Below are 14,980 nucleotides of genomic sequence, written 5' to 3' on the forward strand. Positions count from 1 at the left end.
CCTTGACAATTGTTAAGTTTTCAGTAGAAAATAATCTTGACAAACTTACTTCTTGAACTGCAGGGCACAGAGTTCATGTGTTGGCATAATGGCTCCATTTCTAAGATACCTGTATTGCGAACCATCTCAGTTAAGGGAATATGCTGAACTGCGAATGGGTTTACTTAAGATCTTACTTCAGCCTCATGGTCTAAAGCACAAAGAAGCACCCTCTATGCTGGAATGCCAGATTCTTCAACTTCTGTGTGATTTCATTCCACACCTTCAGGTACAGTTGTTGCCTGACCCCACCTTTTACGAAATAAATGCTATCAAAGCAATGATAGCATTGTTATTGCCTTTCAAGTGTGCAAATATAGCATTTTCTTCCATTACCTATAGACCTGATTTGTTGGTAGTGTGGAAATCTAACAAACTGGCTCTTTCTGGTAGAAGGTAAAACTTTTTAATTGTTCAAATCTGATACACCTGGTAAGATGTAAATTGAAACACACATTTACCATAGTTATTTGCCACTAGTTGCCTCAGTAATCATATGGGAAACTTGTAGAGATACCCATGACAGACAGAATGTTGTTAAATGGCAAGATACTTGTCAAAAACATGCAATTTTTAGCTGAACATGCATAACATTAAAATGAAACAAACTATATGAGAAACATGATTTAAGTACTCCTAGATACTCCTTTCTTGCTCTTTGTGATGGAGGGATTAGTGAATATGAAGACAAAACTTAATCCTTCTGGAATATGCTGAAGTTTTTTGATATATTTTTGAGTTGCACAGTAGTACTTGCTAGGAGCTAGGGATTTAATTTTTCTGTCCTCTGTGGTTAGGGGTCTAGGGTGTTGGTTAAAGTTAGTAGCTCTGCTTGGCCTCATGCTTTACTGTGACATTGGTTAAGCTTTTTTGTACCTACGTACCTTTTCCTTCCTCTTTAATATTAGAGCAACATTTACAGTTTCAAATATATTCAGTCAATCATGAGGTGCTATGGTATTATTGCCATAGAGAGAGGGTTTGATAATATCAACAAGGTAAAGCTAAATAGGCTTGATATGAGGCTATTTGGTAGCATCTTCCTGCTGATGAATTTACTTGTAGTCTACTTTCTACTGGTAGTTACTTTTCATAATCTTTTGGACAAATAATAACTTGTATTATACACATTTAATTTGGTTCAGGTCTGCTTTTTGTGATGACAGGTATATGCTGATTTTTTTTTTTCTAGTCACAGGGACATTAGTGATTTTGTCTTTATTCTACCTGAACTTCAGTACAACATCGTGTCCTGAATATATGACCAAGTCTCTGACTTGGTGACATTCAGCCATAAAAATGGCACTGAAGAAGACTTATAAAATTAGTTATGAACCTTTCTTTCCTCCATGCGTATTGGCACTTTTCTTTTTAATTGGATATCTATTGCATTTTTTTAAACTCACATGAATACTTGAATGTTTTTGTCTTGCCTGAGATACTACTTTCACAATGGAGAGGGAAATACTTCCTTCAAGAAGCCTATTTGATGGACTGTTTTATAACCTGTCATTCCTTCTCTTTTCTCTGAACCTCAGGTTCTTCTTATTGTGCCTTTAGGCTTAGCATTATTTAATCCTCTGTATTGTATAAATGCTGAAATGGTTCCTAGTCATTTTGTCTGACAATATCAACCAAGCTGTCAAAAGTACAGCTTGTCACCTGCAGACTTTTCTGCTGAAAAATTCATGGACATGAGGCTTCTGATATAAGCAGATTATTCATGGAATTTGTTCCAAAGGACTAAAAATCAGGATGTTATCCTTAATCATATAATGGTTTGGGTTGGAAGGGACCTTAAAGTTCATCTAGTTCCAATCCCGCCCCTGCCATGGGCACGGACACCCTCCACTCCACCAGGTTGCCCAAAGCCCCATCCAACCTGACCTTAAACACTTCCAGGGAGGGGCCATCCACAACTTCTCTGGCCACCCAGCTGGCTCCAGAGTTAGGATTGGAACAGCTGGGTTTGTCTGGAACTAGAATATTCAAGAGCAGAAATGTTCTCATCTAATATCTTAGGGTTTTGAGGCAACCTGCTTCTTGGAACCTCTTTACTTGGCTTCCAGGTGTGGAGATACTGCTTTTGGTATTGCACTTCAGTTTTTCATTTGTGTAGTAGGTAGAATACATGGTGCTCTAGAAGCAGATAACACCATTGCCTTTCTCTTTTGAGACATATGTTAAAATCTTGGTTGCATTATGGAGGAAATGTCCAAGAGCAGGATATATCCGTTACAAGAATATTTACCTGCTGTATGAAATCCACATACAGTTTGATTTATGTTGCTGAGCGAACCCCAACAACTGAATTAATTTGCTATTGCTTTTGAGGAAAAAGGGATTTTTCTCATCACCTACCAAGAAATCTTTTTATTCCTTCACATATTTCTAATTTTACTTCAAAATTAAATAACAATTCATCTATTTTTTTTTCAGGGAAGTTGGAGAAGAGATTGCTGGGTTTAGTTTATAAATGTGTTTCTTCAAAGTCTTTGTAATATTTGCAATGGAAACATTGCAGAGCTAACAGAACTAATTCTAAACTTGGGGAATTCTGCATAAATAGGAAAGGGGAACTAAGCCAGGATGTGTTTTGGTTTTGTTTTGTTTTTTAACTACCTCTCTACAGCTTAAAGATTTACAGCAAGTTACAGAAACCTTGTTTTTTCTGCAAGAGCTAATCCTCAGCCTACTGCGCTATCCTGTGTTTTGGAAAGTTCAGTTATGTCAGTTTTGTCTGCAACTATTATGCTTCTGTGAAGTGTGTTTAAACATAACGGGAGAATGCTCATCTTTGATCTCCTTAATAGAGGACAACTTTGAGCTTTTAAAAGAGGTAAGAGTTCATGGGGAAAAAAATAAAATAGTTTTATTAAATTTAAAGAATGTAATTTTAAAGAAAGTATTTAGAGACATTGATACATGACACTCAACTGCAAGTGACCAATGTTGTTTCAAAAGCATCGGGGTTTTTTTTTTTTCTTAGTTGAAGACCTTCAGAAGGCTAAAACTTAGCTGGTTCTGTATGTATAAGTTAACTTTTTGGTATGGGAGTTGGTTTAAACTGAGCTAAAAAGGTTTGAACAAAGTAACAAATTAAAATGTTGTTGTTATTCACTTAAAATAGTATTTTTGTACTGTTCATGTTCTTCATTGCATGTGCTGTGTCACTATGTGTGCACTGACTATGATTCATGAGGAAACTCCTTACAGAGTTTTGGTTGTTGCCCGTTTGTACTGTGTACTGCCACTGAAAAACAAAGAAGAATTGAACCTCTTTCTTCTTCCCTTGTAGGTATTTCCAGTACAACAGTGTATAATTGGGCTAGCGCTTCTACTGCTGCAAACACCAGAAAGTCAGCAAAAGCCTGTCTTGAGTCTAGGTAAAGCTTTTGTGGAAGAGGAATCCACACACTTAAGACTGTGTCTTTGTTTCTTTGTGTTTATGAAAATAAGCACTGTATTCCCCTAAAGTTGGATTGAGTGGTGAATTATTTTTTTTATACGCAGAATTCTTCCTGAATTTAAAAAGTAACATTTGATCTAATGGCAATATAGATTTTTCCTGGTACACTGACTTTTTCTGTGTACGTTACTGTATTCTAAGCTCCCTGCTATCTTGGAGCTTATCTGTTTCGTTTTTGAGTCAACAGCAGCATATTCTCGTCTGAGGTTCATGCATCCTGAATGGTTTCTTTTGACAGATCTTTAGAAAGCAGGCTTGACAGTCATGGCAATGTTTGGCTGAGCTTTTGACTTAGCAGTTTTGATTAGTGGAGTTACTCCAGTAAAAATGAGGGACTGTGCTACATTCCATTATTGTATTTCTTGCTGCAATCAGGTACTTTGCTATAAACAACAGAAACATATGGGTCTCTAAATAGAATTGGAGTTTTACAAAAAAATCTTTTGCACTTTAACTCCAGTATGCACATACTGTAATTCTGGGGACTGTTACTTTCCTTGACGAGAGTGTTTCCTAGAAATGTTTGTGTCGTGCCTAAAAGTACAAATCACGTTAGTTCCTTTTTTCCCTACCTGATCTTTGTTTTTCCCCACCTTGTCTTAAATAGCCTACAAGCTCCTTTCCTGTTCAGAAACCCGGAACACCTCAACTACAGCCCTTACTTTGGTGATGCCTGTGCTACAGATCTTATCTTCTACAACAGTTGGGGACTGCCTATCAGAGGATGATTCTGGAACTACCAGGCAGCAGCTGGCTGCAAATCTTTTGGCAATGTTACAGGAGGAAGGCGTGAAGGATAAAAAGGAATTGGTAAAGTTACAAGGTTTTTTCCTTCTTTTGGGGCAGGTAGGGTATGCATTTAACAATTTTGCTGCATTTCACCTAGCTGCTTGGGAAAGACTCCACATGTGTGAGCTTCTTTGTATAATATGTTGTATGGAAACACTCAAAAATATGTATAGTCTATAAAAATAGACTACTGGTAAAGTGGAAGTGTGTTTGTATGCTAGATACTGTTTTACTTAGGAGGTGGGATTTTTTTACTTTTATAGACTGTATAGATTAAAGAATTCATGTGCATTATTAATCAAATAACAGGACTTAGTAGAAAACAAGGTTATGTATACTTGTCTTTTTCAGACTTGCTTATTCTACTCATCCATATCCTTTTCCTTACAATCATATGTAACTGTTAGCTACCATTCTTTCTCCTTTGGCTGAAGAGAAATACAGAACACATAAATGTCACTTAGCAAATTTCAGCTCATTATCCTGGTTCTTTTTACCTGTGCTGTTGGGTTTATTTATTTATTTATTTATCATAGAATCATAGAATGGTTTGGGTTGGAAGGCACCTCAAAGATCATCTAGTTCCAACCCCCCTGCCATGGGCAGGGACACCCTCCACTAGACCAGGTTGCCCAAAGCCCCATACAACCTGGCCTTGAAGTTGGCCCCAGGGAAGGGGCATCCACAGCTCCTCTGGGCAACATGTTCCAGTGTTTCACCACTCTCATAGTGAAGAATTTCTTCCTTATGTCTAGTCTGAACCTACCCTCTTTTAGTTTACAATCATTACCCCTTGTCCTATCTCAACAGACCCTGCTAAAAAGTTTGTCCCCATCTTTCTTATACGCCCCCTTTTAAATACTGGAAGGCTGCAATTAGGTCTCCCTGGAGCCGTCTGTTCTCCAGGCTGAAAAACCTCAACTCTCTCAGCCTGTCCTCACAGGAGAGGTGCTCCAGGCCTCTGATCATCTTTGTGGCCCTCCTCTGGACTCGCTCCAACAGCTCCATGTCTTTCTTGTACTGGGGACCCCAGAGCTGGATGCAGTACTCCAGGTGGGGTCTCACAAGAGCGGAGTAGAGGGGGAGGATCACCTCCCTCGACCTGTTGGTCACATTACTTTTGATGCAGCCCAAGATATGTTTGACTTTCTGGGCTCCAAGCACACGTTGTTGGCTCATGTTGAGCTTCTCATCAATCAATACCCCCAAGTTCTTCTCCTCAGGCCTGCTTTCAATCCATTCCTTGCCCAGCCTGTAGTTGTGCTTGGGATTGCACTGACCCACGTGCAGGACCTTGCACTTGGCCTTGTTGAACTTCATGCGGTTCGGATGGGCTCACCTCTCAAGCCTGTCAAGATCCCTCTGGATGGCATCCCTTTCCTCCAGTGTGTTGGCCATACCCCACAGCTTGGTGTCGTCAGCAAACTTGCTGAGGGTGCACTCGATCCCACTGCCCATGTCGCTGACAAAGATGTTGAACAGTGCCGGTCCTAATACCAACCCCTGACAATCTGTGTCTTGCCAATTTGTCCAGGAGAAGGTTGTGGGAAAGTGTTGAACACTTTGCTGAAGTCCAGGCAAGCAACATCCACTGATCTCTCCATCTCAACAGATGTTATTTTGTTGTAGAAGGTGATTAGGTTAGTCTAGGATGAGTTGCCTTCGGTAAATCTGTGCTGGATTTTCCGAATCACCTGCTTCATTTGGTTTGTAATAGTTTCTAGGAGGAGGTGTTCTACCACTTTCCCAGGGACTGAAGCAAAGCTAATGGGCCTATAGTTTCCTGGGTCCTTTTTCGGGCCATTCTTGTAGATGGGTATGAGATTTGCCCCCATCCAGTCATCAGGGATGCCCCCTGATCTCCACGACTTTTCAATTACAGACAGTGGCCTTACAACAATGACAGCCACTTCTGTTAACACCCTGGGGTGGATTCCCTCCAGGTCCATCGATTTATGTGGGTTGAGCCCTTGCAGGGAGCCACTACTGGTGGGTCGACACATGTGTTGTTGTAGGTGCTTGATTCTGTGATCTGGGATCCAGCTACGCCACTAAAGACAGAGGAAAGAAGGTATTGAGAACCTCTGCCTTGTCGGCACCATTAGTAACTTGTTTCCCTGCCCTGTTTAGTAATAGGCATGTGTCTTCCCTGTGCTTCTGCTCATGTGTCTGAAGAACTCTTCTTTTTGACATCTCTGTCCAATTTCAGTTCTAGCAGAGCCTTAACCTTCCTGTCTGCATCTCTGCATTCCCTAGCAAGGTTCTTGTAGTCCTCAATGGATATGTGGCTGCCTTTGCATAGCCAGTATGTTTCTTTTTTGCTTTTAACCACCCCCAAAAGCTGTATTTTCTTCAATGGCTTCTTTTTTTGCAGTGATGGTAGTGGGAAATTGTTCTACTTGTAGTCCCAAGAATTTGAAGAATGTTAGGATGTGGCTAACCTGCACTTCTGCTTTGCCATTGAGGGATATTATATATGTCTTTCAGTGTTGGCAGGCTGAAATTTTCTATCTAACCTGCTTGAATGAGGTGCAGCACTAAAGTAAAAATATGGTGATAGCTTTTTTTCATGCAGCTGAAATAAAGGGAGAAGGGAGTGAGTGAAAAAAAGACTGTAATGGCCTGATCTTGATTTCAAGTCCTATGATCTTGCAGGGGCAGGCAACTAAACAGTACAACTTACATATCCTGAAGCTCTTCTTAGCCCACTGTATGCCCTTGGATAAAGTTTAAATATCTTTATCAATAAATGGCAGTTTCACAGCTGTATCCAGAAGAGATTTTTGGCTCCAAGTGATCTTGCCAGCCAGAAAGATGGCATTATAGATTGCTGAATTTTTCATATACAGTAATTGTAATGCATAAGTAATGGCATATGCTAATTTTAATGTTATTTTAAAGAGGCCATCTAAAGTACAGGGGCATTCTACCTTCCATTAGCCAAAATAAATTTACGTTGCATTGAACAGTGTGATTAAAATGAGATTCTGCAGATTTATGGAGAACAGTTTTTGCCAGTCAAAATCTCTTTTTCCCTGGTAATTGAAAGGTGAATGGGCCTGCCCTGTTGGAGTCTGAATCCCATTTTTAATGTTCATTTGGAGACCTCTTTTCAAATACTTTCTTGACTTGATTTTTTATACATGTTCTTCATCTAATTACTGCCTGCCAACTGCTGTCTTGATAATGGAAAGACATTTCTGAAAACATAGTGTTTTCTGAGGAAACAAAGATTTAATGGGAAAGAGATGGTTTGGTCTTTGATTGAGCTTTTTTGTTTTAATGAAAAACTTTGAACTTCTGCCTTAATTTGCAGGAGCTTTAAAATAGATATACTTTTACATATATAAAAACCTGAGTAAGAAGGATTCTTCATTTGTATTTTACTACTTCCCTGCTTCTACATGTTATCTTCTATGACTGCATCTATAGAACATTTTGTTCTGAGAAGTGAAACAGGTAAACAAAAAATGTAAAGTTGGATTAACTTAAACTGTGGTGTTTTATGAAGTACTATCAAGAGTTAAGAGAATTTCCTTAAGGTAGATAATACTTACACTTTTGGGATGCACCTGCCGTTGTCAGGAATGGAAGCTTTTAATATACTCCAGTTTTATTGTGTCCATTTTAGTAAGGAAGCAGCACTGCAGTTGCCAGCAGGAACAGGAATGATGGATGACAGGTAAAGGAGGAACTCCTGAATAGGGACTTAGCAATGCATTCAAATATCCTTAGTGCAAGAATTCATATAAAAGACTGTAAATAAATTTATTGCAATTTACTGTTTACATTTATTGTATTTGGACCCTAAAGGAAAGAAAAAAGTTTTGGATGACAGAACTGGATTAGTTATGTTTTTCTTTGTTCTTTTATGGTACCTTATTTGTTTGAGAATTTTGTTTGTTTTACTTCTTCTCAGGTGTCCCACAAACTTCTTTTCCCAATAACCAGCTCTTACAGCTCATTGTATACAACCTGGAAGATCATAGAGCTCATGAGAGAGAAGACTGCAGTTGCTAACTGGTTATCTTCAGTGAAATCACTGTTACCTGTTACAACTCAAGTCCCTGCCCATGTTTTTCTGCTGCTGGCTTACCTACTGATCCAAGAAAAGGGAGACAGTCTTCATGATGTACTCCAGGCTACTGAGGAAATAGCCAAGGCTGATTGTTCTCAGGTAAAAACACTGTTAGTGGATTTTGTTACAGGAATTGGGCTGGATCCTGCAACCTGAGAGAGGCAAGGCTGCCACAGCTTCGTGACCCCAGGTCCGACAAGTGGCAACACTGTGCCTGTGTTCCCAGTAGGTACATGCATATGCAGCACACACACATACCTGTGCTTATATGTATGTAACACAGAGCACTCACAAGAACACAAAATGGGACCAGAGGCCCCATCCTGCTCTGCTTTCTGGCTGAGCAGGATGGAGGTCTGCTAGTGGGAATATATGTACAGTGGATGGGCATGTATGATACGTACAGTATGGATCCCTCCAGCAATGGGGCATAGATGGTCAGTGTGCACAGTAGGTGGCCCCTGGATCGCAGTCTCACCAGTTGCCGGCATCTGGACGTACAAGCCCCTGCGGCTGCAGTGCCACTGCAGCTGGTGGTGCAGACTGCCCCCCATCCTACAGAGACAGACACACACACACACACCTCCTCCCCTGCTATCTGGGACTCCCCTGGCCCCCAAGTATGCAGCCCACCCACTGTGGTCTCGCCCTTAGACACACACAAATGCATGCTCACACATATACCCCAAGCTGGCTGGAACTTGCCTTTCATGTGTCACTTACAGCAAAATATGTATTATGTCTCCATTTCGGAGTATTTTCAGTTGTTTAGGCTAAGGAAAAAAGGACTGGCTTATTTGTTGGTATTACCTAATTAAAACATGAGGAAGTTGAAAAGAGACTACTAAACTGTTTCTGGCTTTTGGTGACCTTGAATTAGTCTCTGTCCTTTTGTGGTTACTGGAAGATTGCCAAGTCCCTTGTGATATCTGTATTCTTGCTACTTTAAAGTATGTGCATAGTCTTTGTCTGCTTCAGTAGTGAATTCAAGCCAGAATTATGCAATATGATTATATTTATCTACATAACCTGGAAAGATAAATGGGGATATCTAGAAACAGTAATAGGTAATGCAGGAAGCGTTATACAGAAACAATCATCTTATTTGTAAAATAAATTAAGAAAATGTAGGGAAGGGAGAAGTGTTGCTTCAAATTTCAGATGTGCCATACAGACAAACTTTATTTGCTTCAGGTTTTTTTTTTTTTAATAGCTTTCTTTCTCAAACAGTTGTTGTACTCTACAGCATGTGAGTTGGGAAAAACATACAGCTTACGGGATGTGCGTTTGGTGACTAACGGTGCTGAGCACTGTAGTTCTGATCCAGGGAAGCAGTCTGGGATGTGCTTGCTGTTGAACGCATACTGACATGCTGTGCCAAACCAGGCCTGTCACACAGTGCTTTTGGAGATAACTCTATTTCCTAAGCCAGAGAAGTTTTTAAACCAGGTGACAGCTTCATCTGTTGCTGGTTGCCTGCTGTTAACCTTTTATGCCTCTTCTCAAATCTCTTTTAGACTGGCCTTTGTTTTGTTGTTTTCTTGTATAAGTGTGTTTCATAATGCACTCAAATTGATGCAGATTTGGGAGTGTGTGATTTCTTTAATTTTTTTCCCATTTTGACTCAATTTTTTGCATTTAACTTTCCTTTATTGTCTTTCTAGCATTGTATTCAGTCATACTTTTTTGTTGTAATTCGGTTTTGTGGGGATTAGTTATTTTATATTTCTAGGCTTAAATGACGATAGTTCCAGGTGGTTTGTTTTCTGTCTTTAGAAACTTGAAATTTGTTAACCTCTGTATTAAAGAGAAGGGTTTGTTTTTTGGATGGTATGTGGTAAAAGTAATTCTGACTCCTGTTCAGACACACAGTAACAGATTAAAAAGTCCAGTTTTCAGTCTTGAGAAAGTTGTAGGCATTTGCTGTAGAACTACTGATCAGGCCTGTGAGTGTTATGTGGGCATTGAAGAACATACAGAATCTGTTAATTTATGAGAACTGTAGGATCACTGCTCTGAAAAAAAGAATAAAATGTATTATTTACATCTTAGCCAAACTAACTGTAGCTGGGTTTCCAACAATACTTCTGAAGGAGGAACAAAAAAGAGGTCTTAAAAGGATTTTTCATTGTGGCATCCGTAGCATAGCATTGATTTTTTTAATTTTGTAATTTATTTTTTTTTTCCTGTCCGGAAGAATCATAGAATAGTTTCAGCTGGAGGGACCTTTAAAGATCACGTAGTCAAACCCCCCTGCCACGAGCAGGGACGTTTTCAACTAGATCAGGTTCTTCAGAGCCCCGTCCAGTCTGACCTTGAATGTTTCCAGGGAGAGGCATCTGCCACCCCCTCTGGGCAACCTGTTCCAGTGCCTCACCACCCTCATAGTAGAGAATTTCTTCCTTATGTCTAGTCTGAATCTACCCTCTTTTAGTTTAAAATCATTACCCCTTGTCCTATCACAACAGGCCCTGCTAAAAAATTTGTTCCCATCTTTCTTATAAGCCCCCTTTAGGTACTAGAAGGCTGTTACAAGGCCTCCCCAGAGCCTTCTCTTTTCCAGGCTGAACAGCCCTAACTGGCTCAGCCTGTCTTCGCAAGGGAGGTGCTCCAGCCCTCTGATCATCTTGATGGCCCTTCTCTGAACCACGTCCATGTCTTTCCTGTGCTGAGGACCCCAGAGCTGGATGCAGTACTCCAGGTGGGGTCTCGCCAGAGTGGACTAAATATGGATGCAGCATACTGGCAAGAGATAGAGCAGTGAAGAGAAAATTGCAGACGAAACTGAAGGGTACAGCCAACTTGAGCTCCCTGCAGCACTATCTGTAGCATACTTCACACTTTGCTGTTATAGTACATCCATGCCTGTATGTGAATTAAATAGGCAAGTGTTGTGCTTTGCTCATTTTATTGTATTTTGAAGTTCCTGTTTTGCCCTGTGCATGCTCCTATCGTTATGATAATGTTAAGTTAGTATGGTATTTCATTTTAGTGAATACACAAGTGATTGCATATTCAAGATGACAGTGTTTATACAAAGCCTGAACTGCAATGTTGTTATTTGCTTTAGGAAGAACCTGTAAGGTTACACAGCTTATTTACAGTTCAAAATAAGAACAGGAATTTGTTCCCAGATAGTTATTTTTGAAGTATTTATTCAGTGTCCTTGATATATTCCTTGCTGAATTGTGTGTAGAACAGCTGCTCTGGGATGTTAAAGTCTGACATCAGTGGAAATACTGGACTGCTAGAAGTTAGAACTGATTACTCAGAGCTAGGCATCTGGTGGAAATATGCAAAATGAAGTGCTTTTTGTTCTTTTCAGGATATCTTTCCCCATTATTACTTTGTCCACTTAATGGTTGTTTCTTATTTTCTTAGAATGGCTGTTATTTTCTTGCACATGGATGAATTCTTCCTCTTAAAATACAGGTGTAAAATTCTTCCATTCTGTTATAGCCTTGTACCAATTCTAGAGCATGGTTAAATGACACAAAATAGCTGAGAATTGAAAAGCAGAAAAAAGCATAACAAAATGTGCAAGCAATTCAGAACCTCACAGTACTCAGAGCAAAAGATTCTTTCTCAGATAGCTTTGGCAGGAGGGCACTTGAAGCTGCTTTTGCTGCTTCATCCAATCTTTGGCTTCCTTTTATTTGTCACCTGCTTCTTGTCACTCCATTTAACTTGGTACCAATGCTGTGTGTTGTTTAAAACCTTATAGTGAAAAATAGTAGATCACAAAGGCTCTGATGGTCTGTGGCAGGGAGAAATAAATATATTCCACTACGGGCTTCTAGGTGTACTTTTCCTGACATGGTAAAACTCAAAAAAACCTATGCTAGGAAAGCCATTTACCAAATAGTGGTAGTATTGCTGCCTATCACCAGGTACAATGGCATGCTCTAGTATTTTTGGTATAAGCATGGTGTAGAGTTCATTCACTAAGTTGTTACTTAACTGTTTTGTAAAAAGTGGAAGCCTTGAGCATTTTTAAGCCTTTCTTAAAAAGTGGCTGCTTCGTGCTTTTTAAGTTAAAATATATAAACAAAGAAACAACACCCCACACTTTCTTTGTTGAAATGTAAAGGAAACAATAGATGTGAATATTGTTTCTAAAAGTGCAGGTTAGCCTTCTGAATTCAGCATATAGGTTTCCCTTAGTCATCCAATTCACAGCTAGAGAAGGGTTTTCTGCATTACGAATAATGCTAAGGTTTCTGTTATGAAGTGTTTCATTCATGAGTTTGTTGTCATCAGAGGTCTGGGGTTTTGGGTTATATACACTATAATGGGTTTGGGGGGGGGCATTTTATGACATACATTGCCAGTTAAGATTTTTTTTTTTTACCAAATCTAGTATAGAAGTGGCCTTACCATATGCTATTTTAGCCTGTGCTAAAAAGTTTACGTACTGTGCTGGGTACAAAGCCTTAGGTGCATGAAATATTGACCATATTATTTGAGTTGGAAAGCTGGTAGTATAAAAGTAAGCAACCTCGGTGTGTCATCTCCAGGAAACAAAAAAGGAGTCCTTTAATAAGCAGACCTGTTAGGAATAGTATTGCTGGAAAATAACACTTTTTATTTCTTACATGCCATTTAAAGCTCCGGTTGAGAGGACGGGTGTGGAGCTAATCAATGACAAGGGAAAGAATTATGATCTGACCATGACAAGGGAAAGAATTATGATCTGACCATGACAATGTAATCCTAATCCAGCAGTCAGAAATCAGTATTCCAGACGTATTTTCTCTTGTAACTGCAAGAGACAGGTTTTAGAGGGAAGACACAAAGCTTAAGGTAGCTTATAGATGCTTAGTTGAACTAGATTTTTTTTTTTTTTTGCAAGATAGTTATTAAAACTTCATTTTCACACTTTAAGAGGGAAGCACCTAATGGTGTTCAAAGGGCAGGAGAAAGCAAAATGAATTGCACTTGTGTGTAAAAGCAAAGCTGAGCTGATGTAGAACCACCTGTACATCTCTTTCCTTAGATTCTTCTTGAAAATCTCTTTCTGTATGTCAGCATTCAAAGCTAGTATGAGTAGTGTACCCCAACTATGAGTAGTTTGGCAGGTCCACTAAGTAGTCTGTAATCAAGGATACAGGCCCCAGGCTTTGTAAATTAATTAGCCTGGAGGAAAAGGTAGGTAAGTTATGGCTACATGTTGTGACAGCTGCAATAGACATACATCTGCCCTATCCTGGGAAATTTTTCTTCAGTTCTGATCCAAACTGCTGCAAGTAAGGCAGTTTTCTTCTTGTAACTAACTAGCTTTGTAAAAAAACACAAAGGTAACTTCAGGCTTTTTATTGTAGGTTTCCTGGTTTTGTCTGTAGACTGTCTCTAACTTTGTTTGTTGCACATAGGTCTTTGAGTTGTATGATGAATCAGTGGCATATTATAGAAAGAGGAGAGGCATAACGCTTTGTTTATTACTTATTTGATATAGTTGTTCAAAATGCAATTTGATAGTCATTAAAAAAAGCAATACTTTGCTGAAAAAAAATTATTGAAGTAATATGGCACCTGAGCAGAGTGATCTGAGCTCTCACTGTAGGGAATGATTCATTGGAGTAACTTGCAATAGCTCCACTGACTTCAAATGAACATTTTTAGAGACAAATTTAAATGCAAGTCAGCAGAGTTACAGAAGCTTTAGACAAATACAAGGAGAGGAATGTAACCCAAAGTGGTTGATGTTTAGCATGATGTAGGTGGGTTTACCTGCTTTGTTTGTTCTGCTTATTTTAAGCCAAAGCTTTTGTTCACCAATACAGTAAATAAGATTGGACACAGCCTCTTGAGCTAACTATGGTGGTCTGACTACTTTAGAATTAAGAAGCCCTTCAGGTTGATGCAGAAGTCCTTCTTGGCATTGGGAAAAATGGCTTGTGCCCAAATGCATTGAGAAGGTGAAGTTCAAACTGCATCTTTTTCTGTTTCCCTGATGATCAGCAGAAGTCCATGTGAGTTAGAAAATGTTTAAAATGTAGAACTTAAACCATAATTTGTTGTTATTGTCTAAGTGGCTCATATTTCATTTGCTAACAGGGACTGCAAATGGTGAGCTTTTAGTCTTTTAAATTACTGTAGGCTTTAAAATACTTTTCTGCAGAATATGTAAAGTATTTGGGTTCCTTTTTAGTAGTATCGTATAAAGCAATCAGTGTAATTAGTAACAGAGAAGGTGTTCTGCTGGGTAATATTTGGAAATTTGACATGAGAAGAATACTGTGCTTAATTGGGGTGATATTTCCCTTTTCAGTCCTTAGTTAAATGCAGGTAAGAGCACCTGAATATTCTCCAGTTAGCTATATCTAATGCATTGCTGTCTTCTAAATTACATTTGTTATTCCAGAAGATCTTAGCGCTTTAAAACTGGGCCTTGAGCTTGGGATCATCTGTCATCTATCTTGACTCTGACAAGTTATTTTGTTTCTCAGTCTGTTAATGGCTCCACAGAGATTATTATAGTGTGGCACAGCACTTCACCAGAAAGTTACCATGTTGTTTCTTGTAGGTGCAATGCTGTCTCTGAGGCAAGAAGATTACCTAGGACTTGTCTGGTCTTTCTCTTGCAATTAAAGTAGTTAGTACAG

General features: G+C 39.3%; 1 protein-coding gene across 8 annotated transcripts in view; it reads left to right on the forward strand.

Annotated features, from left to right (window-relative positions):
• FOCAD (focadhesin) overlaps positions 1–14,980 on the forward strand; it is a 136,007-nt gene that overhangs the window by 29,838 nt on the left and 91,189 nt on the right. For all 8 annotated transcript variants that reach the window (XM_054809384.1, XM_054809385.1, XM_054809390.1 and 5 more), the window contains exons 8-12: positions 64–268; positions 2,672–2,878; positions 3,338–3,425; positions 4,116–4,318; positions 8,217–8,474. In XM_054809384.1, coding sequence (XP_054665359.1) covers positions 64–268; positions 2,672–2,878; positions 3,338–3,425; positions 4,116–4,318; positions 8,217–8,474 — 961 coding nt within the window. The remainder of the gene's footprint in view (positions 1–63; positions 269–2,671; positions 2,879–3,337; positions 3,426–4,115; positions 4,319–8,216; positions 8,475–14,980) is intronic.

This window comes from Grus americana, chromosome Z, assembly GCF_028858705.1.
Source record: "Grus americana isolate bGruAme1 chromosome Z, bGruAme1.mat, whole genome shotgun sequence".
Taxonomy (NCBI): domain Eukaryota; kingdom Metazoa; phylum Chordata; class Aves; order Gruiformes; family Gruidae; genus Grus; species Grus americana.